The 23638-nt window shown below is 41.9% G+C and overlaps 1 protein-coding gene across 18 annotated transcripts in view; it reads right to left on the minus strand.

The window, feature by feature from the left end:
- The window catches only part of MAGI1 (membrane associated guanylate kinase, WW and PDZ domain containing 1), a 631971-nt gene that overhangs the window by 110666 nt on the left and 497667 nt on the right, over positions 1–23638 (minus strand). For 17 of the 18 annotated variants that reach the window (XM_019469800.2, XM_019469789.2, XM_019469788.2 and 14 more), the window contains exons 3-4: positions 17531–17650; positions 2600–2806 (exon numbers count right to left, since the gene is read on the minus strand). In XM_019469800.2, coding sequence (XP_019325345.2) covers positions 2600–2806; positions 17531–17650 — 327 coding nt within the window. Of the gene's footprint in view, positions 1–2599; positions 2807–17530; positions 17651–22198; positions 22242–23638 lie in introns of those variants that run through there. The other variant, XM_019469793.2, reaches the window with a different exon arrangement.

The following is a 23638-nucleotide window of genomic DNA, read 5'->3' on the forward strand; positions in this document are numbered from 1 at the left end:
CTAAGAGACAAAGGTTCCTAGTAGTTAGACATAGGAAGTGTATTAAAACCAACTGTCAACAATTCCTACTTTGTTCTTGCTTTATACCAAGAAATTACTTAATAAATAGAGGAGAGACAAGGACACTCATGTCTCCTGGGGACCGTCTTCCACCTGGCAGGAGTGTTTCACTGCATATCACTCCCCAGGTCTTCTTTCTGTGCCTGGAAATATGTTTTGGGTTACGTCATGATGTGCTATCCTTATTTGTTGAAAGATCAAGACATTATAATGTTAGCTACTTTTAAAAAGAAATATTTTAACTTTTTTTCAAAACTGGCTTTCATATCAGCAAGGACTACTAAATATGAATCAGATATTTCTACGTGAACGAAATGAACTGATTTAAATAAATGCCTATGTAATAAAAGATGGCAAATTTCTCCTAGCTGGAACAATAGTAGGTCAGCCCCTGGCCTAATCCATTCTAATTGGAAAATGAAAATTTTTGTGGACTCAAAATCTTAGAGCTAGAAGGGGGAACTTAGATATGATTTAACCTTAACCATTTTACAGATGAGGAAAGTTAGAAATTACGTTCATAGACAACTACTGAGAACCAAGAAACCAGGATAACAAATTAGGTCTCTTCTTTATCTAATGCTTCTTGCAGAAGGATTGGGTTACTGGTGTGACAATAAAGCCATCAAAAATTGTTTTAATTGTCATCTTGAAGAATTTCAGGCTTCTGAGCTTAATGAGAAAACGTCATGGGAATGCAAGCGGGTGCAGCCATTCTAGAAAACAGTATGGAGGTTCCTCAAAAAACTAAAAATAGAACTACCCTACGACCCAGCAATGGCACTACTAGGTATGTATCCAAGGGATACAGGTGTGCTGTTTCAAAGGGACACACGCACCCCCATGTTTACAGCAGCACTATCAACAATAGCCAAAGTATGGAAAGAGCCCAAATGTCCATCGATGGGTGAATGGATAAAGAAGATGTGGTGTATATATACAATGGAGTATTACTCGGCAATCAAAAAGAATGAAATCTTGCCATTTGCACCTACATGGATGGAACTGGAGGGTACTACGCTAAGTGAAATTAGTCAGAGAAAGACAAAATTCATATGACTTCACTCATATGAGGACTTTAAAAGACAAGACAGATGAACATAAGGGAAGGGAAACAAAAATAATATAAAAACAGGGAGGGGGACAAAGCAGAAGAGACTCACAAATATGGAGAACAAACAGAGGGTTACTGGAGGGGTTGTGGGTGGGGGATGGGCTAAATGGGTAAGGGGCACTAAGGAATCTATTCCTGGGAAATCACTGTTGCACTATATGCTAACTAATTTGGATGTAAATTAAAAAAAAATAAAAAATAAAACAAATCAATAAAAAAAAAGAAAACGTCAAAGAGGCCTATATAGGCTGTAGAAAGCATTGAACAAACACATTTTCTTAAATATTCTATTAGATTTGCTAACACGAGAAGGAAAATAGGGAGCTTAACTAATTTCCCCATTATTGGGAAGGAGTCTACTCAAGTAAGGACTGTAGTGTGATGATGTCAAGAAAGGTCACCAAGAGAGAGAAACACCTCATATGCTGCAGATAGATAACTGCTCCATAGCTATACTCTAAAATATCGAAGAAATTACTTTTTAAGTACAGAAAGAACAGAAGAAACAAGGTGTTCTTCAAAGTCACAATATTATAAACGGGAGTGACTCACGTCTTGTGCAGGTGCTCCATCCTGAATTACTGTATAAAGTCAAACCTCCATAAAGTGAAAAACATTTGTGATCCATTCTTGGTCACTACACTAACCCAAGAAATAAACACCATAGCCTCTGTGAATGGTGCTCCCAGGAAGTGGGTGCTACCCAACCAGTCTAGTCTTACCTAGAGGCCTTGTCCTTGAAGATCCCCTCATAAAATACAACGTATCTAAGCTTGGGGGTACGTAGCCTTGAATGTACATATAAATGTACAACGCAATGAGTAATATATGTTATATAATATAGAATGCATATGCAAGACAGAAATGAGTATTTATTAGCTTTCCATGTTTCTCCATTTGGGGGCGGACAGAAAAATTGGCATAAGCTAACTGAATACATTATAGAGTTCCACTGGAATCTGTACTTGCAAAGTATGAGAGAAAAGGTTGCTATTAGCCTTCTATCAGCATCAATGAATATTAAACCGGTAAACAAATTATCTTATTTGTCTTTATAAGCAATCAGTCGTAATTATGGAATAGTGTCATGGCCAAGAAATAAATGAACAAAATACAAATATTCTTAAGACCTATCGTTTTGAAGAGAAGGAAATAATGCTGAATATTCTAGATTCCCTTCTACAGACATTTCATTCTAGCCCCTTTAAGATATTTGGGTGATGTTAACATGGTCTTGCAAAGAAGCATGAAAAATAGACCAAGGAAAAGTCACCTCTTCTCCACACCTTGCATGATCAGAGACAGAATTTTGTCAGCCCTTCTGAATTCTTCCTGAGAACAGACACCTTCTCATCACTGTCTACAAACGCCTCCCACCGCCTCTTCCCCCGAGTCCATCGAGGGGGAAGGTCATCTGGTCTTTACCTGTAAAGCTACTGTTCATTTCAGGAACGTCATCCTCCTCCTCATTCTCCGTGTGGACTATGCCAGCATTTTGCATATCATTGTAGGACTTGGTTCGCTTTGGGGTCGACTGCTTGGAGCCAGACTGAAGGCTTTGCAAGGCATCCGTCGTGATCACTTTCCCACTGACTGGCTGGCTAGGAGGTTTGGGTGTCCCATAATAGTTTCCTAGGTGATGGAGAGACACATTTGCATGTTTTAGAAAGAATACTTTGTTTTTTTCAAGACTTCACATCCAAATCTCTCAGCACATTAAAAAAAACATTTTTTTTTTTTTTTAAATAGAAAGCCAGAACAAACTGTATTTCATTTCTGGAATAGGTTACGAAAGAAGTCGTTCCTCCCCAGCTAGACATGGTTGGTGATTTCAGAAGCCAGGAGGAAAGCTGCATTGTTTAGTTGCAAAGTAGCTACTACTAGGGCTAAAAACAAAGGCGGCTGTACTGAATAGCAGAACTTCATCCTCAGTGCATTTGAAATTCAGTTGGTCACCTTTTTACATACATGCACCAGCATTATGCTGAATCCAATTTAGACCTAGCCTCACAGAAAATAAAAAATTCATTATTGCCAGCACCCTTACAGGCCTACAAAGTCAAGGTCACTTTCCCTTAATAAGGAGACTCCTTAAGAGGGAACCAGGGCATTATTTAAAAAGGAGGACAGTGAATACCACGTGGCACCTCTTTAACTGAATGGCAGACTTGACTCTCAGGGTCATGTGGGGTGGGAGTGAACCCTTGCCAAGTTCTAAGAGAAAACTGTGTCAATGAAGGCACGATGGCCACTCTTAGTAACTGTCCATTTCACGTTTAGCCACTTTTCCCCAATGTTTGGCTCAGTGATTTTGAGCAGTATCTGGATGGATTTTTACATTTTTTAATTTTAATACGTGTGTATATTTTTAATGTGGACTAAAAAAAAAGTCTAGCTCCTAAGTTATAGTAGTAATATAAAGGTGACTTTTAAAATTAAGCGAAAAAGCAATACTTTTTAAAACTGACTTTAGGGGCGCCTGGGTGGCTCAGTCGGTTAAGTGGCCGACTTCAGCTCAGGTCATGATCTCTCGGTCTGTGAGTTCGAGCCCCGCGTCTGGCTCTGCTGACAGCTCAGAGCCTGGAGCCTGTTTCAGATTCTGTGTCTCCCTCTCTCCCTGACCCTCCACTGTTCATGCTCTGTCTCTCTCTGTCTCAAAAATAAATAAATGTTTAAAAAAAAAATAAATAAAACTGACTTTAATTTTAAAAAGGCAGCTAGCTATAGGGGTGCCTGGGTGGCTCAGCTGGTTAAGCATCTCACACTTAGTTTCAGCTCAGGTCATGATTTCACGGTTTGTGGGTTCAAGCCCCACATCAGGCTCTGCACTAACAATGTGGAGCCTGCTTTGGATTCTTTCTCTCTCCCTCTCTCAAAATACATAAACTCAAAAAAAAAAAAAAAAAAGATAGCTATATCTAATAAAAATTAATTAACCGAATAAATAATAGTAGTGGCAATGATTCCTTTTGAAAACTTAAATTAAAAATAAGTTATTTTAAAGAATATTTCAAACAAGTAATAGATATTATGTTCAGATGTAGACAAAATCATAAAGGTGATTCACGAATAGCCGAAGTTTGAAAAATGCAGCTTCTAATCAATAATACGCAGTGACTACATGATAAAAAAAAAAAAAAGGTTAGCATTAGAATGCCACTAATCCATTCACCGTCTCACGTCTTTTACAGGAAGGCCAGGAAGATAAATTATACTGAATCTTTCAATAAATCCTAGGCAATGTTTGTAATTCCATGCTTCATAAAGTAGAATTTATAAATAATAACAAACCCTGTATACACTGTTTCTTCCCAAGGATTCAGCCCGCTGCCTAACTTCCATACATAATTACATAAAATACACATTTTACTACAAATGCACAAAAGCAAAAGGAGACAGTAACATGCTCTTCTGCACGAGACACACAGATGGTCAAGAAGTGGCTTCCATTGAGCCTTATTTTATAATTAAAATTCCTTGTTTATTAATATTATTTCTTTAAAGTCCTTTTTGAACCACGACACTTACGAATATACACACCCACTTTCTTTGACAGTGGTGTAAGACTGGGTGTCAGCGGGGAACTCTCAACACACAAGTTAAAAGGTGCAGGAGACTAGTGGGCATCTCTCTGGTATCCTTCCAGAGAGAAACCTAAAAAGCACATTCTGGAGGCTTGTACTCAACTGAATCATTATAGTTCTTTCACAGAAGATGATAGTATCAATTTCTTCAAAAAAACTTGTCAGGTGTCCAAGTTAAAGGTACAGAAACTGAATATAACCGCTAACACGTGGGCAAGGGTGAAGCACACGTATGAACCAAGGCCTCTTCTGCATTTCTACAGAGGTTACATCTAAGGACCTCCCACCCTTTTGCTGAAGTTGAAAGGAGACCACAGTGCTGACTTTTTCACAATCTGAAGCCTATTAATGAGGCAGGTAAGTAAAACAGCTCACGATTTAAAAGATTGTCTTCACAGGGAACAAAAAATAGAGACAAAGGTCTGCTGAATTTAATTCTAATTCCTTCTGATCACTATTACACTAAGCATCATGTTCATGTTTGAGTTAGAAGTTAAAGACCAAAGTCTATATAAGACTCTTCCACTCAAAGATGTGACCAAGGGATGGGTCCCTTTATTCATAATTTTATAATTATAATTTTACAAACATGATCATTCATTTCCAGTGTCATGAAACCAAATCAACATTCAGGAAGCTGTTGTCATTAAAAAAAATCAATGAAAACTTAGACATTTTCAATTAATGACAAAAATAAATGTTGGGAAAAGAAAAGTTCTACCTAAATTTGACAAATAGGTGTGGATTTTCCCAAGTTTTCAAGTGCAGAGTCTTTCTTAAATTAAGTGAATAGCAGATTTCAAAGCAACGATAAACTCCCCAAATAATCCATTTATTCACAGTTGTTTCCTGTTTCTGAAAATTAATACTGGACACAAAAAAAGTACCTATTATTATGCTGAACCACATGCAGTTACCGTCATAGAAGACAAAGTGTCTCGGGTCAGTCATCTCATTCAGGTTAATCTGAGGTATAGGCGTGAAAAGTATGCGGCCCACCAAAGTGGTAAAGAGACAGTTTTGCCTTCAAATCCTTGCTTCACCACTGACTCTGTGATCCTAGGCGTTTAGCCATTAAAAAACAAAAACAAAAACAAAAAAAAACCCTCATCGTCCCCTTCTGTAAAATTAGGGTTCTAAAAATACCTCGTTTGTATCTAGAGCACCTGAGTTGAGGATAAAATAAGATGGTCCATTAAAAGTCTTTAACTCACATGAAAGTCTGCTACTACACTGACACTCAAACACTACTTAAGTGTTGATAGTTTGTTTCTAATCATTAAAATGAGCTCATTCCTGGGGAGCCTGGGTGGCTCAGTTGGTTGGGCATCCGACTTTGGCTCAGGTCATGATCTCATGGTTTGTGGGTTCGAACCCCGTGTGGGGCTCTGTGCTGACAGTTCGGAGCCTGGAGCCTGCTTTGGATTCTGTCTCCTTCTCTCTCTGCCCCCCCCCCCCCCCGCCCCCCGCCGTGTGCTCTGTTTCTCTGTCTCTCAAAAATAAATAAATGTAAAAACAAAATTTTTTGTTAAAAAATGAGCTCATTCCACCATGTTGGAAGGGTTAATGAGACAGTGTATCTGGAGTGCTTGGGACATAACTGGGTACTATTCCTTTACTCAGGCAAAATGTGCCAGAGACCAAACAACCTTGGCAAGTTTTTTACACTCAGTTTAATACTTCCTCTCTAAGACATAAATGACAGCCCCAGGCCTAGCGACCTCACAGGATGATCGTGAAGGTCAAATTATTTAACTTGCTGGAAGGTACCCTATAAACTATAAGGGGTCATAAATGGGAGATGGTGTAATTAGTCAGATCTCTCCAGCATTTATTTTCCTTGTTGACTACGAACTTTAGAAAAAAGCTTGTATTTAGTGGTTTTCTAATTACATAAGGTTCGACTTTCCTTCACAGATATGTTTTTTCCCATAGATTAAAAAAATAATTTGAATCAGTCACTAACATAAAAATGGAATCTTTCTTTTTCTTTTTTTTAAGATTTTGTCATTTTTAAGAAATTCCTACACCCAACGTGGGGCTTGAACTTACAACCCTGAGATTAAGAGTCACACACTTGACTGACTGAGCCAGCCAGGTGTTGCAAAAAATGGAATGTTTCTGATTCAAATCTGGATATACTGAGAAGTGCTGCTTGGCAAATATAAACTCTGGTTCCTTGGATTCCATCTCTTCCAGGTAATGTTGATGACAAGTACGTGACCAAAGCCAAGTCACCTGGAGTACACTTGTTGCATTAAGGATTTTTGGAGAGAAGTTGTTCTACCCTTGTGTGTCCCTGCTCTTGCTGGACAAATATCTTGGCCCCAGTCAAGGCTGATGCCATGCGAAGGTATGGTCGCACAAAGTAGCCTGGACTCAGGAGGGAAGGAAGAAAACCTAAAACTTCAAAACAGCCTTGGGGCACTTGGGTGGCTCAGTCGGTTAAGCATCTGACTCTGGGGTTCGCGATCTCACAGTTCATGGGTTCAAGGCCTGCATCAGGCTCTGCTGTGAAGTCTGCTTGGGATTCTGTCCCTCTCTCCCTCTCAAAAGAAATAAATAGAAATTAAAAAAAAAAAAAAAAAAAAAAACAGCCTCAATAACTCAGATGGGTGTTAGTGATCCCTGGATGAATGTGGTTTCAGTCCCTGGACTTCTGGTGGGTGGGGTTATGCCGTAATCCACGTGCCTTTACCACAGAAGGACAGGCAAGGCAGGTGGGGCACTTGCCATTGGCTAGTCACCACCGGCTCCACTGCCTCCACCCACCCTCTTCATTCTCCAAATCTAGCTGCCTAGTCCCTGGGCACTTCCCCTACAACTCTCCCCTTCTGGCAAACTCCCTGCCTTATCAAGTTGCCATGGCGGTCATCGTCAGGCCCAACCTAGCCATGTTAGAAGCACCAACTTACAGAGAGTATGCACAAGAGACTCGCTGTGAGGGATACATGGATCACTTAACGGTATTAAATAAAAATCATCTCGAGAATTATAAATGATTAAAAAATTAATTTGGGTTATTACTTGGCACACTTCACAGTTTCCAGGAGACAGGAGCCTGACTCTCCTGCAGTCTCCACGTTAGCCAACACCAACATGTGCTTCCTGAGGTGGCCAGGCTCCCTCCCGAGTGGGAACGCATGTGTCTCTGCTGCTATTTTCGGAACTGGCTTTACAATAAACTTAACAGAGACGGTGACTGGGGAGGGAGGAGAGGGCAAGGGAAGACAGGAGAGGAAGCCACTGCTGGCCTTAATTAACAGACACACTCTTTGGCCATGACCACGTCAAAGAAAAATATTTTCTGACATGCATTTAAAAATTCATGGGAACTGCAAATCAATTTTTAGAGCTGGATAAAATATTTAAAGAGGACCGTAACCCTGAGTTTTAAGCCAGAATGAATCAAGTCTATACAGCCTCTCGCTTTGTACGAATTTAGTATTCATTCATTCATTTCCTGACTGGGAACCTGTTGCTTTGTTTGTTTGTTTTTGGCCAGGCACTGTGGTAGACACTAGAAATAAGATGTAAAAACGGAACTAAAACATGATCTTCACAAATGTTCTGTATGGTACACATCAGTTTCCTTAAACACCGTGCAAACAACAAAACTCTATTGCGTGGAGATTCTTTCTGATTGAATGGATCAGGGTGGGGCCCGAGATTCTAAATTTCTAACAAGTACTCAGGGGACATCGAACCTCCCTTTGCATAGAGAGCAGAGGTAACCAGATCAGAGAATAGCATTCCTCTTCAGTAGATGAGGAGTGCAGAGGCCAAGAGTAGCAGAAATGCTTGCCTTAGAGTCACTGGCTGGTCCAGGGTAAATAGCATTTAAGTTCTTTGTCCCCCAGTTTAAAATTCCATATGGGGGTGGGGTGGGGGCAGGAAGACACTTGTCCGTCCTTTTCCTACAGGACATGCTTTTGAACATAAGCAGAACGGGATAGTAGTGACTACCAATGGCTGGGAATCTATAGTACACATTTTCAGGGGGCAATATCACACCCATGGGGACAAAACGGGCTTAATTCTTTGGGGTACAGCAGGGTAAAAAGCCTTACTCTTTTATGTATAAAGCAGAGATGTACAAATAGCACATAAGGCCACAGACATTCAGCGTATCTGTTTTTGTCTGGCCTCAAGGTCATGCCATTACCACCCACTTGTCCTCAGAGACTGTATCTCTGACCCCACCAACTAGGTCAAAGCTACCCTTAAGTGTCCTCAGGGAACCATGTACCTGTCCTTCCCAATCGCCTTGGTTGTAATTATCAGATGTTTTAATTAATCAATACCTGTGTTTTTTTTTTAATTTGTATTTATTTATGAGAGACAAAGAGTGAGCAAGGGAGGTGAAGAGAGAGAGGGGGACAGAGGATCTGAAGCAGGCTCTGCACTGTCAGCATGGAGCCCAATGCAGGGCTCGAACTCATGAACCCTGAGATCATGATCTGAGCAGAAATCAAGAGTTGGACGCCTAAGTGACTGTGGCACCATGGTGTCCCCGCTATAATCTTTTTTTATTATTATTTAAAACTATTTTTAACGTTTATTTGTTTTTGAGAGTGAGAGAGACAGAGCGTGAGTGGGACAGGAGGAATGAGAGAGAGGGAGACAGAGAATCCGAAGCAGGCTCCGGGCTCCGAGCTGTCAGCACAGAGCCCGATGCAGGGCTCGAACCCATGAGCAGCGAGATCATGACCCGAGCTGAAGTCGGATGCCCCACTGACTGAGCCCCCCACCCCGGGTGCCCCTCACTCTGTGTCCTTACCTCTACACCACAAGTGCCACGAGACAGGTACCACATCTATTTTCATGCACCAATGCATCGCCAGGCCGAATGCAGTACCAGGCACATACGGTCATCAGGAATTCTTTGAGAATGAGTAAATCAACAAGTAAAGACAGCACACTCGAATTCCAGCCCGGGACGGGCCTCCATCCGTCTGTTGTGGATCTGGTTTTTAATAGCATGACTCACGGCAGTTTCTTCCTGGCCCATCAGATACACCTCAGTGACCTCAGATCCCCACCGCTGCACCTTCCACTTGCTTGCTCAGCACGGGATGGTATCATTCATAAAACGCCCATCACTTTCTTTTTACTCTTCCCTTTCCTACCCGCTCCACCCTACAAAACTAGGATTTGCACGCACCGAACGATAAGCCAATGTCTTATAATTAGATGTTTGTTCTTGCCACTGTCATTTGGCTTTGACTGTTAAGACCAGAGAGGGTAATCTAATAGCTTTGTGACCCTGAGCAACGTAAGGGACCTCTCTCTTTCCAGCCTCAGTTCTCATGGTAGAAAGATAACAACAGTTCTAACAGGTTTTTTTTGTGAAGATCAAATTAGGTAATGTGTACCAAGTACTCACCATTGTGCCTGGAACAATGTTAGCATGTAATGAACCCTAGCAGTCTTAAATTGCACCCAATGTTGTGAGCTGATAGAAGCCCTAAAGTGTAGAAGAGGGTAGACTGTTACCAAAACGTATATTTAAAGAACACTAACCAAAATTTACCTTTATTGTGCACCTATCTTGTCACCACCCATACATTTACTTACTCTCATCTTTATTAATAATCCTATGGGAAAAAAAATGCCATCAATATTCCCATTTTCAGTTGAAGATGAGATTCACACAGTGTGTAACTGATGAGTGGCATTTACACACACATTTGTCTGTCCCCAGCGTCTATGCTCCCAACTCCAGGAATCTCTGGGGATCTCTAAGCAGGGAATTCAGCAAAACCACCCTGGCACGAGCCTCTTCATCTCCACATGCAGAGGAGCAGCCAATTGCAGCACAGATTCCCTTTGGTTACTTTCATTATCAACAGAGAACATTCCACGCTGGAGTCTGCCAACAGAGCTTATCCTAACAGACGGCTTCCAAGGCCTGCCAAAGAACAGGACTCCAGACGGTCTCGTTCTCCTCAATGACAAACAAGAACTCTGTTCACCCCTGCTTTATCTCTGTGTCCCCAAAAAGTAAACCCTTGGCAGCTGCTTTTTTGTAGACCTTCTAGGAAGCAAAACAATCACATGACTGAATGCTGACATCCCTCTTCCTAATTAACATGCAGAAATATGCAACCCACAACTCCAATTTGAAATGTCACTCTGGCACTGCACCTCCATGCTGAGGGAGAACCTTTGCAAGGCTCAAAGTGTATAATCAGCCTCTTCTACCCAGAGGCATTTGTAAAACAGGCATGTTTGGAACCACCCCACTGAATAGTTCATCCCTTGTAAACTCTCTCCTAGAGAAGTCCCAAGGGCTCGCCGAGGCAGCAACCTGTCTTGCTGAGTGAAAATGTCAACAAGAAAAAATAACAAGAAAGAAAAGCCAGGCAAAGGGAGATGGTACAGCTGATTTATTTCCAGCACCATATCACATACATTACTTCGGTGCTACAATTAGGAAGATGAGCCAGAGAGGAGAGACACATTTATTCCTGTGTTCTTTGTCTTGATGTCGCATCTATCTCATGACAGAATAAGGAGTTGGCTCAAATTGCAAAGCAGAGATCAATTCATGAGCTCCACTAAGAACTTCTGTGCTTTGTGAGGGACAATGGTTAGGTTCCTTATAGAGGCAGGAGAGGCCTCCACTCTGTTGGTGTAAACACTATTCTCAGCATCAGAGCTGGTGGGACATGGAAAGTTTCATCATGCGGCCCCTAGCCCCATCACCAAACCTGGCCTTTTCCAAAGTTTCTTATCTCGGCAGACGTACCAGCATCTATCCAGTCATACAAGGCAGCAACCAGGGGTCATGCCAGGAGGACTATTGTCACCTGCACCTTCTGCCTCCTTCTTATGATAACTGATGCACTACCAAGGCCAGCTTTTTAATCACATAAAACTCAAGATTCAGTCAACTCATCATTACCACCACTACCGACACCAACACAGTCCAAACCTAACTCCAACTAGGGTTGCCAGATGAAATGCAAGACTGGATGTTCTATATTTTCATTGGTTAAGTCTAGCAACCTAACTCCAGCTCAACCCTTAGAACTTACTTCAATTATTACTTCTACGGGCGCAACTTTTCCCAACTCCATAGAGATCAAATCTCCCCAACCTATAGCCTTCTTTATTGACCCTAGAACACTCACAACCGTAGATTTCTTCCCTTGATTATATAAATAATGTGCCTTGTGCACTCTGAGACCTATGAGGACAATGATCATATCTGGTTTTGTTCAGCATTTTATTTTTAACGAGTAAACAACTGAATAAACAAACTAGCAGTACAGTCTACAAAAGAGGGATCTATTTCCAGGGAGCCGACATAGGAAATACTGGCATCCCAGTCCTGCCTGTGACATGACTTGGGGGATAGGCTTTGTCCAGGCTTTGTCCCAATGCCCTGTAGTGTCTTAGACCGGTCTCTCTCTAGATCTCAGTTCTATCTTCTGAAGAAATGACTCTACTGCATTTCCAGCTTTAAAATCCTACAACCCTGCAACTCCAAGTCCCAAAGAAATACTGGACATCAAGGACTGTGCTGACAGTTACCAGGCCCTGAGGTCTTAGTGCTTCACTCTACTTGTCTGCCATTTCACACGTCACTGAATATATCCACAAAAGAAGATCACCACTGCTCTGTAGTAACATCCTCTTTGGGAGGATTCAAAATTATCCTTTTTTAAAGGGAGCTTAACTTTGAAACACGTGCTTAGCTCTCTGAAGTCAGCTGAATGAGGGGCGCCTGGGTGGCTCAGTAGGTGAGCATCTGACTTGGGCTCAAGTCATGATCTCATAGTTTGTGAATTCAAGCCCCACGTCGAGCTCTGGGCTGAGAGCTCAGAACCTGGAGCCTGCTTCGGATTCTGTATCTCCCTCTCTCTCTGCCCCTCCCCTGCTCAATCTTGGTCTCTCAAAAGTGAATAAATGTTAAAAAACAGATATAACAACAACAAAAAATAAATAAAATGAAATCAGCTGAATGAGAAGGGAAGGGTCTTCTGGAATAGGTCCTCGTCCTTCCCTGAAGAAGCTTTCGTTCTAGAGCTGTACTACACAGCATGGCAGACACCAGATACACGTGACCACTTACTTGAAACTAAACTCAATTTAAAATTCACTTTTTCAGTCACAATAACCACATGCAGTTAGTGGCGGCCATGTTGGACAGCTGAGAATACTGAACATTTCCATCACTGAAGGAATATTTGTTGGATTGCATTGGTTCTAAAGGAAGCAGGAGATGGTTCCTTGCCCCTCCTTCTCCAGGACCAACTTTCTGACATTCTCTCGGTTCATCCTACTTGCTCTCTCTGGATTCAGGCCTTGAAGCCGGGGCTAATTCCCAAACTGAAACAACGTCCCCGAGTCTCTCACTTGAACCCATGAGGTCCCCTGGCCAACTGCCACTTCCTCAAGGGGGTCTACTCTGATATGAAATTAGATGCAGTGCCCCTGCTGTATGTTTCTGGAGAAGCCTAGAGTTCCCTTCTCAGAACATGCACCACTTCTCTCGAAATTGTTTAATTTGCCTCTTAAGACTAAGGGGCAGAGTATGGACCCTGGAGCCAGGCCGCCTGGGTTTGGATCCCAGCTCTATTCCTGGCTGACCATGTGAACTTAGAAAAGATAACTGGCCTCTCTGGGTCTCATACTCCTCTTCTGGAAAATGGGGAATGAAAATGGGTGCCTACCTCTTATGATTGGTGGGTAATGAAGTGAGTTGGTGGCATATAACCCACTTACGAGTACTCAGCACACAGTACCTGCTGGACAAGTACTGGCAAAAACAAATCACTAAAAAGCATAAGCATCTTCCAAGGCACAGCTGCTGTGGTTTTCCATCCTGCATATCACACTTGATGCCATGGAACAACATCTGATGCAAAGCAAATGCTCAATAAATACTTGGTGAAGTGCACTGTGCATGCCTAGAAGGACTTGCTTCAAAATTGCGTGGCCAGAAACTTACTGTAGAGTTACGCTCAGAACAGTGTATTGAGATACTTGTTCAGGAGAGCTCATGGCAACCATGCTTCCAAACCATAATGGGGAGTGGGGGTAACATCCTAAATGTCCACCTGCAGGGGACTGGTCAGCATACACTGGGATACTGTGTAGCATTTTAAAAGAAGGAGGCAGAAGTCTATCGGGCAATGTAGAAAGATTCCCAAGAACTGTGGACTGGGAAGGGCAAGAAGAGAGAAATAAACAAGGGTACTACCTACAAGCTCTTTGTGTCTACCTTTTCTAAATCTCTACACTAAATTCTTTAACAGTGGATCTCCATGGGGAAGAAGAGAAGCAACTTGGACTGGAGTATGTTTATGTTCTTCACTATATGAAGTATTCCATCATGTATATGTATTACTTTTACTTAAAATGATCAAAGTGTGTTGCCCTGAAGAGTGTTCTATGGGGGCACCTGGCTGGGTCAGTTGTAGGAGCATGCAACTCTTTGTCTCAGGGTCCTGAGTCTGAGCCCCATATTGGGTGTAGAGATCACTTAAAAAAACAAATAAGCTTTCTTAAAAAAGGAGTATTTTGTGTTGTTATACTAGACTTTTCTCTCTGGAACCAGGACACGCCAAGAGGAAAACCATCTGAGAAGACAAAAAGACGGTGAATACCTGGGAAGTAAATAAAGATGTTTTACTGGCAAATGCGCTGGTTTACTGACTAGCAGAAGGGGGAGGGAATCCACCAGGGTGGCAATTTCGGACCAGTCGTGTGTGTAAATATAAGAGCTAACGCTGATTGAGAGCTTACATGTGTCAGACACTGTGCTCAGCCCTTTCCAATTATTGTCTCATTTAATCCTACCTATGAGGAAGCACTATTATTATCCTCATTTTACCGAAGGGAAAATGGAGACACGGAGCATTAAGCAACTTGCCGGAGGGCACACAGCTCCACAGCAGAGGGGCTGAGATTCAATCTCAGGCGGGGCTGCAGCCCAGCCCGAGCGCTTATTAGCGACCAATAGACAGCTGCCATCGGGCTGGTCCAAGGGAGGTAAAGACAGAGGAAGTTCTCCAAAGATCCGGCCAGCTCTATGCCTTTGACAGTATTTGGCATTTAATAAAAATTCCACTTTGCTTCTAGCTTATAAGAGTCAACATAATACACTTCAGTTGGTTCCAAAAAAGTATGAGCTGTCTCATATGGTAGGAAAATTATACAGCTAAAAGGTCAAAGGCTGACACACACCGAACAGTCAAAAGGCTGAAAAATGGAAAGGATTAATGCTGGGCATAAGAAATTTCAACTCCAAAACAACAGAGCAACCAACATTCACAGAAAGATGGTTTTATATGAGATGATCAGACGCTCTCTGAAAAATGCTTCCCTATTGCTACCCAGCATGAAGTTAGGTTAAGGTATGGATGAGTTATTTCTACGATTTTTTAGTTATAGCCAGGCTATTCTTTTCTTAGGGTTTTCAGGAAAGAGAGTGTGAGATCTGAAAGTCAAACTGAGCTGGGTTTGGTTCCGGGCTCCAGTATTCTAACATCAGCTCTGAACCTTGAAAATGTTCCTAACTGCTACTTGGTCTTAGCATTCCCATCTAAATATTCGGTGATAACAGCTACTCTGTCAAAGTGATAAAAATGAAATGAGAAAACCAACGGACTCCACCTGTATATCACCTGTAATATAAACAACTCAATAAAAAGAGGTTAGCTTCCTTGTTTCCCAGACAGGTGGTTGTCTATGCCACATGCTTTTCTTTTTCAACCCAACACATACTCTTTGGGATTGCATGATTCCCACCCTTAACCTTTCCAAAAATGCAAATGGGTATTTTTTAGATGAGGGGATTCAAGCTCCCCAGACGGGCATAATAACCGATTTCAAATAAGGACAATTCACTTTCTGCTAATGAAAGGGGATTCACACTTGTTCTGGTCTGGGCCACTGGAATTTTCAACTACATTCACATTTGCAAGACAACCTTGAAGAGGCTCCTGGTACATCCACTTAGTACCGCCCCCCTCTTCCCTCACCTCACTCCTAGGCCTTAGTGAATCACCCTTTCTCAGATTCCCTTCCAGTCTCCTAACCACCAATCATATCCCAACACTTCCAGGAAACTAAGACAATTGATAGTTACCAATACTCAAGGGAAATATTTCTGAATTCACAATCAGGAATTGATTAACATCTAAACACAGCCTAATGTATATTCACACTTTGGAAATGGGCAGTAGGTACAGAGATAATGCTCTGCCCTTCCCCCCTCCAAAGAATATCAAACCATAATCAGCATATATAAGATCCGTGACCCGTACTTAATTGTTACCCACTGACTGGAACAGGGGTTATTATTACATCAAAGCTACAATATCCCTAATAAAATAACAGTCTTTGTACCCTTTGTTTTTAAGTCTACTCTTGAAAACGCCCCTGTGATCACCTAACAAATCCAAATTTTAAAATGACTAAGACCTACCATAATAATTTGACCAAGTTAATATAATCTGACCTAGTTAATAGTATCATATTATGCTCTTCAGTCTCAAATAGTTACACTCAAAAGAACAATCAAGCTACAATAATGTTTCCAGAAAACATACATTGAATTTTTTCCCCACATTTGGCTTTGACCTTGCTACGCCATTTGTGGAATCTCATCCTATAGACATATTTGCACTTGTGTGAAATGATTTATATCCATGTTATTTAATGCAAGTAGTGTTTTGAAACATTAAAAGTATTTATCCATAGGGAACTAGTTAAATAAATCATGGCCATGCTGATACAATGAGATTATACAGCCATTTAAAATATATAACGAATGCTTTCTTACTGCATTGCAAAAACTGATCAGACATCCTATTAAATAAAAGACCAAGGTACCAAACAGCATGTATTGCACACTACCTTTTTGTGTAAAATAGGGGAGACATAAAAACACATGCACAAAACACATTTGTTTATATACACACATGCACATGTATCCTTGTATTTACATAAAGAAGTTTCAGAAGGGTGATCAAAAACTAATGGCATTGCATGTAATATTGAGAAAGAAGAATGTAAAATTAGGCAAATAAAGATAGGTTTAGGAGAGAGATTACTTATTTAATACTTTGAAATATTTTGTTTCATGAACCATATACATGTATTATCTATTCAAAAAATGCATTAAAAATCAATTAGCGGTAAAACATGACATTCCATTTTCAAGTTTAAAACAGTACCTATAAGGTCACATTTTGTGACTGACCATGACTCTTTGCCCTCTTCTTTTTAAAAAAAAAATGTTTTAAAAATATTTTTACTTATTTTTGAGAGACAGAGCGTGAGCAGGGGAGGGGCAGAGAGTGAGACACGGAATCCGAAGCAGGCTCCAGGCTCTGAGCTGTCAGCACAGAGCATGAAATGGGGCTTGAACCCACAAACTGTGAGATCACGACCTGAGCCAAAGTCAGATGCTTAACCGCCTGAGCCACCCAGGCACCCTTCTAATACCATGCATACTTATACTGAAAAACAAGGCGTGTGCATGCACGCACACAGATACACACATTTAAATTAATAAATTAATAAATTAATAAAGGAGAAAACTCTTGGAGAAGAAAAGTCCCCAAAACTATTTTTGAAGAGCTCCACAAAGCCTTATTCCATACACCTTATTTCATCAATCACATTAAGGTGAGCTGCAATCTCCTGTAGCTGATGAGACTCCTCTATTCACAAAACACTTATGCCTGAATGGCCCCGATCCTCCAAAGCGCCCAGGACAGAGGTATCCTCACCACTGTTGCGTAGACATGCTCACCTTCATAGGTGCCGACTTCCAGAAGGGTCCCACTCTGCTCGAGGTCCAAGAACTCCTTCACAGTCAGAAAGTTATAGTCCACGCCAGGCACTTCTCCTTCTCTCGGAGACCGGGTTGTGCCTGCATAAATGCAAGGGACACCATCAGTCAACGCAAACAGGAAGCTCCCCATTTAGGTGTAATTAACATAACCTGTTCCCTAGGCTGGAGGACCTGGTCAAGGACTTGGTCAAGGCACCTTCGTTCTAACAGCACAGCATCCCCACTTCCACCCTCTCGTGCTGGCGACCTTCAGGCGGGAGAAAGAGCAAACCAAGCACAGCTGGGTAGCCTGGGGTGAGTTTTATCATTTCTTAAAATGCGCTGAATGAAAAAGGCAGACTGGATTTTACACGGACAATATTCACAACCAGCAGCTTTTAGGACTCCAGTAAATACTAAAAAGTTATCCACCTTAAGCTCAGAGCCTAAGGGGTTTATGTGTTTACCACAGGCCTCACAATTCTTGTGTTCCGAGGTACATCCAGCAAGTTCCAATGTAATAAGCCGTTTGAAGAAAATGACACCCACTGCATCAACATATCACTAGAGAAACGCAATTACCCAAGATCGGTGGATGGAGATCTCCCAGGGTTTAAAATGCTGCTGCTCTCTGTGTAATTAATATGTTTGACGAAAAGAGGCCACCCCTAAGTTCTGACTGGAAAGAAGGGACACTGAATTTACCAGGAAATCTCCTTTTGAATTAATATGGTCATTCGCTCAGTGACTAATAAACATAGCAATTCTTCTAATGAGTCATACGGGGCCTCTGGAGTATTTAAGTCACCCAGCTCAGGTGCTAGGCTCCAGACCTATCATTTTAGCCTAATCTCAACAAAAAGTGTGGAAGGAATGAGGAAGGAATGTGGTTTACATACAAACCAAAGAAGAAAACCAACCAAGAAGCCATTACATAGTGTGTACTAGGAACTAATGTTAAATATTAGGAAAGACCAAAAGAGAGCCAAACACATGATTTCTGCTCTTACATTCAAGTTAGGTGAAGCATCTACATAACTTATTTAGCAAGGCACCATTAGCTGTGATGCTTTAAGGTCAATGTTTCCTACATAATGAGCAGGGATTCTTCTTGATTCCTAGGAACTTAGTAGGCAAGGATTTCCCCCAATCCTGGAAACTTTAAAACAATTAAATAACCAACTGTTTGTACCTTGTGGCTCTAATGTTCTATGATCACTTGCCTAGGTGAATGATCATGTCCATACACCTACGGTGGCTATCCAGAATCCTTTCAAGTCAAAAACGAAACAAAAAACAAAACAAAAAAACCCCCACACACCTCAACACTTGCTGCGTATTTAACTCGGGGTAAGTACATTTTAAATGAGCCTGATTTTTCCAATATCTGAAATCTGAATGTTTTAAAGAGTTGCACAGTGTCCACAGTATGGTTGTATTGCACACGTTTGCTCATCAGGTCCCACATACTAAAGCTTTCTGGTAAAGAAGCCTTCTTGTGTCCAGAAGTCTACTCTTGATTTTTTTTTACTGTTATTTTTTTGAAGGAGAGAGAGAGACAGAGTGTGAGTGGGGGGGCGGGGGGCGGCAGAGAGAGAGGGAGATACAGAATATGAAGCAGACTCCAGGCTCTGATCTGTCAGCACACAGCCTGACGTGGGACTCGAACTCTAGACTTTGAGATCATGACCTGAGCCGAAGTCGGACGCTTAACCAACTGAGCCATCCAGGGGCCCCCAGAAGTCTACACTTGTACCATCTCCTAATTTCCCATTTCTGGCTCACCTGGCAGGTGATACAAGTCCCTTTAGGTAGACTACAAGCTTTAAATTGCAATCTCCAATATCAGGCACAGAGCAGGTACTCCAGAACCATAAAGAATACCATATACTGTTGATGAGTTGGTGTCTGCGGTGGGAATGATAAGTTCAAGGCTTGCCACTCCTTCCAACAACCTGTGGTCCTGGGCATGTTCCTTAGCTTCTGTTATTACTTAGTTTCCTCATCTGTGAACTAGGGATAACAGTGGTACCTATGCTATAGGTTTGTTGTGTGCACTGAATGAAGTAAACCTTTCAGAAGGCTTAGCTCAATAATTGTCAGCACATATTATAGTTTATAGCATTGTCAGAATGAAATGAGTTGACAGAATGCTATAGTTCAAATATTTACAGAGGTCCCAATTAAAGCAAGCACCAGTTCAGGCACTGAGGAAACACTGGTGAATAAGACAAAGCCCCTGACCTAATGGAATTTACATTTTACTATGAAAGAAGAAAAAATGCATATGTGAATATAGCATATAATTACAGGTGGAAACAATTCGTCCATAGGAAACATAGATGAACGTGTCTCAGAGCAATGTAAGGTAAAGGATTTTTTTTTTTTGATAAAGGATTTACAAGTATCTTGGAAGAGGAGTACCTGGGTGGTTCAGATGGTTAAGTGGCTGACTTCGGCTCAGGTCATGATCTTGTGGTTCATGAGTTCAGGCCCCGCCTCAGGGCTCTGTGCTGACAGCTCAGAGCCTGGAGCCTGCTTCAGATTCTGTGTCTCCCTCTCTCTCTCCCCATCCCTCGCTCAAGCTATCTCTCTCTCTCTCTCCCCAAAAAGAATAAACATTAAGAAAAAAATTTTTTAAAGTATCTTGAAGAAGGAAGCAGGGTAGGGGGCGGGGAAGTTATTTTAGGTGGGGATTAGGAAAAAGCAGGCTAAGGAGCGGCCACCTAAAATGAGAGCCATGACAAAGTGATGGGAAAGTAGGGGACTGGTGGGGAGGCCAAGAACTTGGATGCAGGAATAGGCTCTGTATGTTGGGGGAAGGGCAGAGTAATTGTGACAGAATAATGGAAAGGAGGTTAGAAATAAAAGCAAGGGGACACCTTAGGGACGCCACAGCAGACACTTCATATTTTATCCTAAGGAAGATGGGAAGCCCCTGGAAGGTTTTCAGCAGGGTGGTGCTCTGATTCATTTTAAGAAGATCATGAAGCTTGACAGAGAACAGGCTTTGGGCAGAGGAGTAGGAGGAGGTGGGCAAGAACAGAAGCAATGAAACCAGTGAGGGGGCTATTACAGGGTCCACGTGAGAGAAAATCAGGGCATGGACAAGAATCGCAGGGTGGGGAGTAGTGCAAAGCAATCAGATTTCTATCATCCGTGGTGAATATTACAAATAGCTGTGATACAGTCCACAGGATAGACAGGTTAAACTCACCAAGCCACACTAGATCTGTATTTCGAAGACAGAACTTGTTGATGGAGTGGAGGGAGTGTGTAAGAAAAAGAGAAGGATAAAGACTGACATCCCATTCTTTGACCTGGGCAAAATAGGCAAATGGCCTGGTGCCCTTTACAGAGATTAAGAAGACAGGGGAGGCAGTGGTTCCTAGGGGAAAAAACATTAAGAGTTCACTTGTGGGCAGGTCAAGTTTGAGATGCTGATTACACACGTAGATGCGGAGGGCTGTGGACAGCTGACCAGGTAAGTCTGGAGATCAGAGTGGGGACGGGGACACAAAATCGGGAGTGATCAGCAAACCACTGGCATTTGAAGGTAAGAGACAGAGATCATCCAGGGAGAGTGTGTGGCGTGTGTAGAAAAGGAAGGCAAGAGGTTTGGGTTGAACACTAAAACCTTGGAATTTTTAGAAACTGAGAAAGACCCTCAAAGAAAACTAAGACGTAGCGGTCAGCAAGGCAGGAAGAAGCAAATGTTGTCTTGGAGCCAGGTGACAAAAGCTGTTTATCCGGCTGCTCAGAAGACACAGTCTCCACCATATTGGGAAACCCCAGTGTGGGGCAAGAACAGAAACTCTCTGAAACTTGCCATGAAGGGGTCTGTCCTAAATGTGTTCTGTATGGCAACTTTCTACTCAGGCACCGTACCATAAATCCATTAACCTAATCTATCCCCCAACCCCACCCCCCCCCCCAAAAAAAGATGAGGATAAATAAAACTAAATGAAAGATCTGTTGGGTTTTTGCGGTCTTCCAAAACCAGACAACGATGGGTTTTCCCCTCTCCTTCAGTAGCCGCCTTCTCTTTGCCATTGACCAGTTTGCCAGATTTCCTTTCAAAGCAACAGTCACCCCTGGGTCTTAATTTCCTGAAAGGATTCAAAATTACAGAAGAACTTCAAAAATGCTACATTTTAGAGGAATAATGAAACCAGTAGATACTCGTCTCCCGTGTAAATAAATATGTTTGGTGGCCTTTGAGCTGCAGGAGAAGGAGGTGGGGGGCGGGTTAGTCTCCACCCACGGAACCTTCAGGGTTTATTACCCAGACAAAACCTTTCTACTCGGCAGGCTAGCAGGAGGTTTACTCCCAGTTATCCTCCGAGTAACCCGCCCTGGGTCTGGGCCAACATGACCAGGCTCCATTCAGTGACGATAGGGAGAAAAGGGCAGGGGAGGGGACCCCGCCTCCCCTTTTCTTCTAGCAGAATGACAGGCTGCCGGCTGGACACACGCCTGGCAGATGGCATTTCAAAGGGTTTTCAGGAGCCATCTGGGGTGGGTACAATTATTACAAACCACACTTCTAACAAAGCCAGAAGGGTTACTTCCTGGCAGATGAGAAGTAAAACAAATTCTATCATGTTCCTCAGGGACAGCGTATTAAAAAAAAAAAAAAATAATCACCAGGCTGACAAAGTGGGGTTTTCCACATCCTACAACACTGCCTTCTGCTTGTCTAGCCAGAAATCGGGCCAGTGTCTTACAGTTATTAGATTTAAGCAAATAAGCACAGTGTTCACCTCCTTGCCTGCAAAAAAACAAACAAACAAAACAGGAGTGAGACAGAAGATCAAACCGTAGAGTAGGAAAGGATAGCATCCATTAACTGGATGCTTACTTAAGGTCACAGGCAATGTTAAGCACTCCGTCAATACTCCTGGATTTGTTACAAGAAAGGTAAAAGGAAAGAGTGTTATTATACTCATTTTATTGATGAGGAAGCTGAGACAGAAAGGAAAGTTAACTGCCCAAGGTCATGTAACAAGGAAGCCAGGAAGAGGTATGGTCTCTTAGGAAAACAAATCTCTTTAGATATTTGTGGCAGCAGGGTTTGTAGCAAAAACAAAACAAAAAGAACGAAGCAAAAGCAGTCCTCCAAAATGAAAACCCGAGTGCCCATAAATATGGGAATGATTGCATGGAATACGGTAGATTCACCCTCAGGAAAATGTTTTCACTATGTAAACAACAGTGAGATCTACGCACAGTCACCAGAAGGAAGGAATGTCTATGATGTTCAGCTGAGTGACACAAACAAGTTACAGAATACTATGTAAACTATCACTGACTTTTAGTGAAGCCCTATGGATGCTGCATGTTTTTTGAGTTAAGAAATCATTAAGTGGGCAGAATAATCCTAAATCCTTAGCAGAGGTAACCTCAGGAATGTGGGTTCAGAAACCAACAGAGACAACATGATTATTCCTTTAAATACCTCTCATACTCTGAATTGTACGAATGGGTATGTAGCTGTTCCGGCATTTTATAAATTGAATGATTATTTCAGGAATCTTGAAAAACAACTTGATTCTTGGGTACCCTACTCAACTATCTTCCATAGTCACTTAGTCCTTGCAAAACTGTGCAACAGAATACAGGCTCCAAGTGAATCAAACAAACAGTTATGTTCCAAGGTTTCCCGTGGCACAGAAAGCCGGCATCCATGTCAACAACACTTACCTTTAGTTAATGAATAAAAATACACTACATATAAAGTTGAGAAGATGGTGCTGCTCATTTTCTGCCTGATTTTATTTTATTTTTTATTTAAAAAATTTTTAATTAAAAAAATTTTTTTTCTCTTAAGGTTTATTTATTTTTGAGACAGAGAGAGAGAGACAGAGCATGAACTGGGGAGGGTCAGGCAGAGAGGGAGACACAGAATCTGAAACAGGCTCCAGGCTCTGAGCTGTCAGCACAGAGCCCGACGCGGGGCTCGAACTCACAAACGGCGAGATCATGACCTGAGCCGAAGCCGGACGCTCAACCGACCGAGCCACCCAGGTGCCCCTGCCTGATTTTATTTTTTAAACTCAATCCATTAGTCACTTAAAGAGAGCCTTT

The sequence above is a fragment of the Panthera pardus genome, unplaced genomic scaffold, assembly GCF_024362965.1.
Source record: "Panthera pardus isolate Hobbes unplaced genomic scaffold, ASM2436296v1 HiC_scaffold_8, whole genome shotgun sequence".
Taxonomy (NCBI): Eukaryota; Metazoa; Chordata; class Mammalia; order Carnivora; family Felidae; genus Panthera; species Panthera pardus.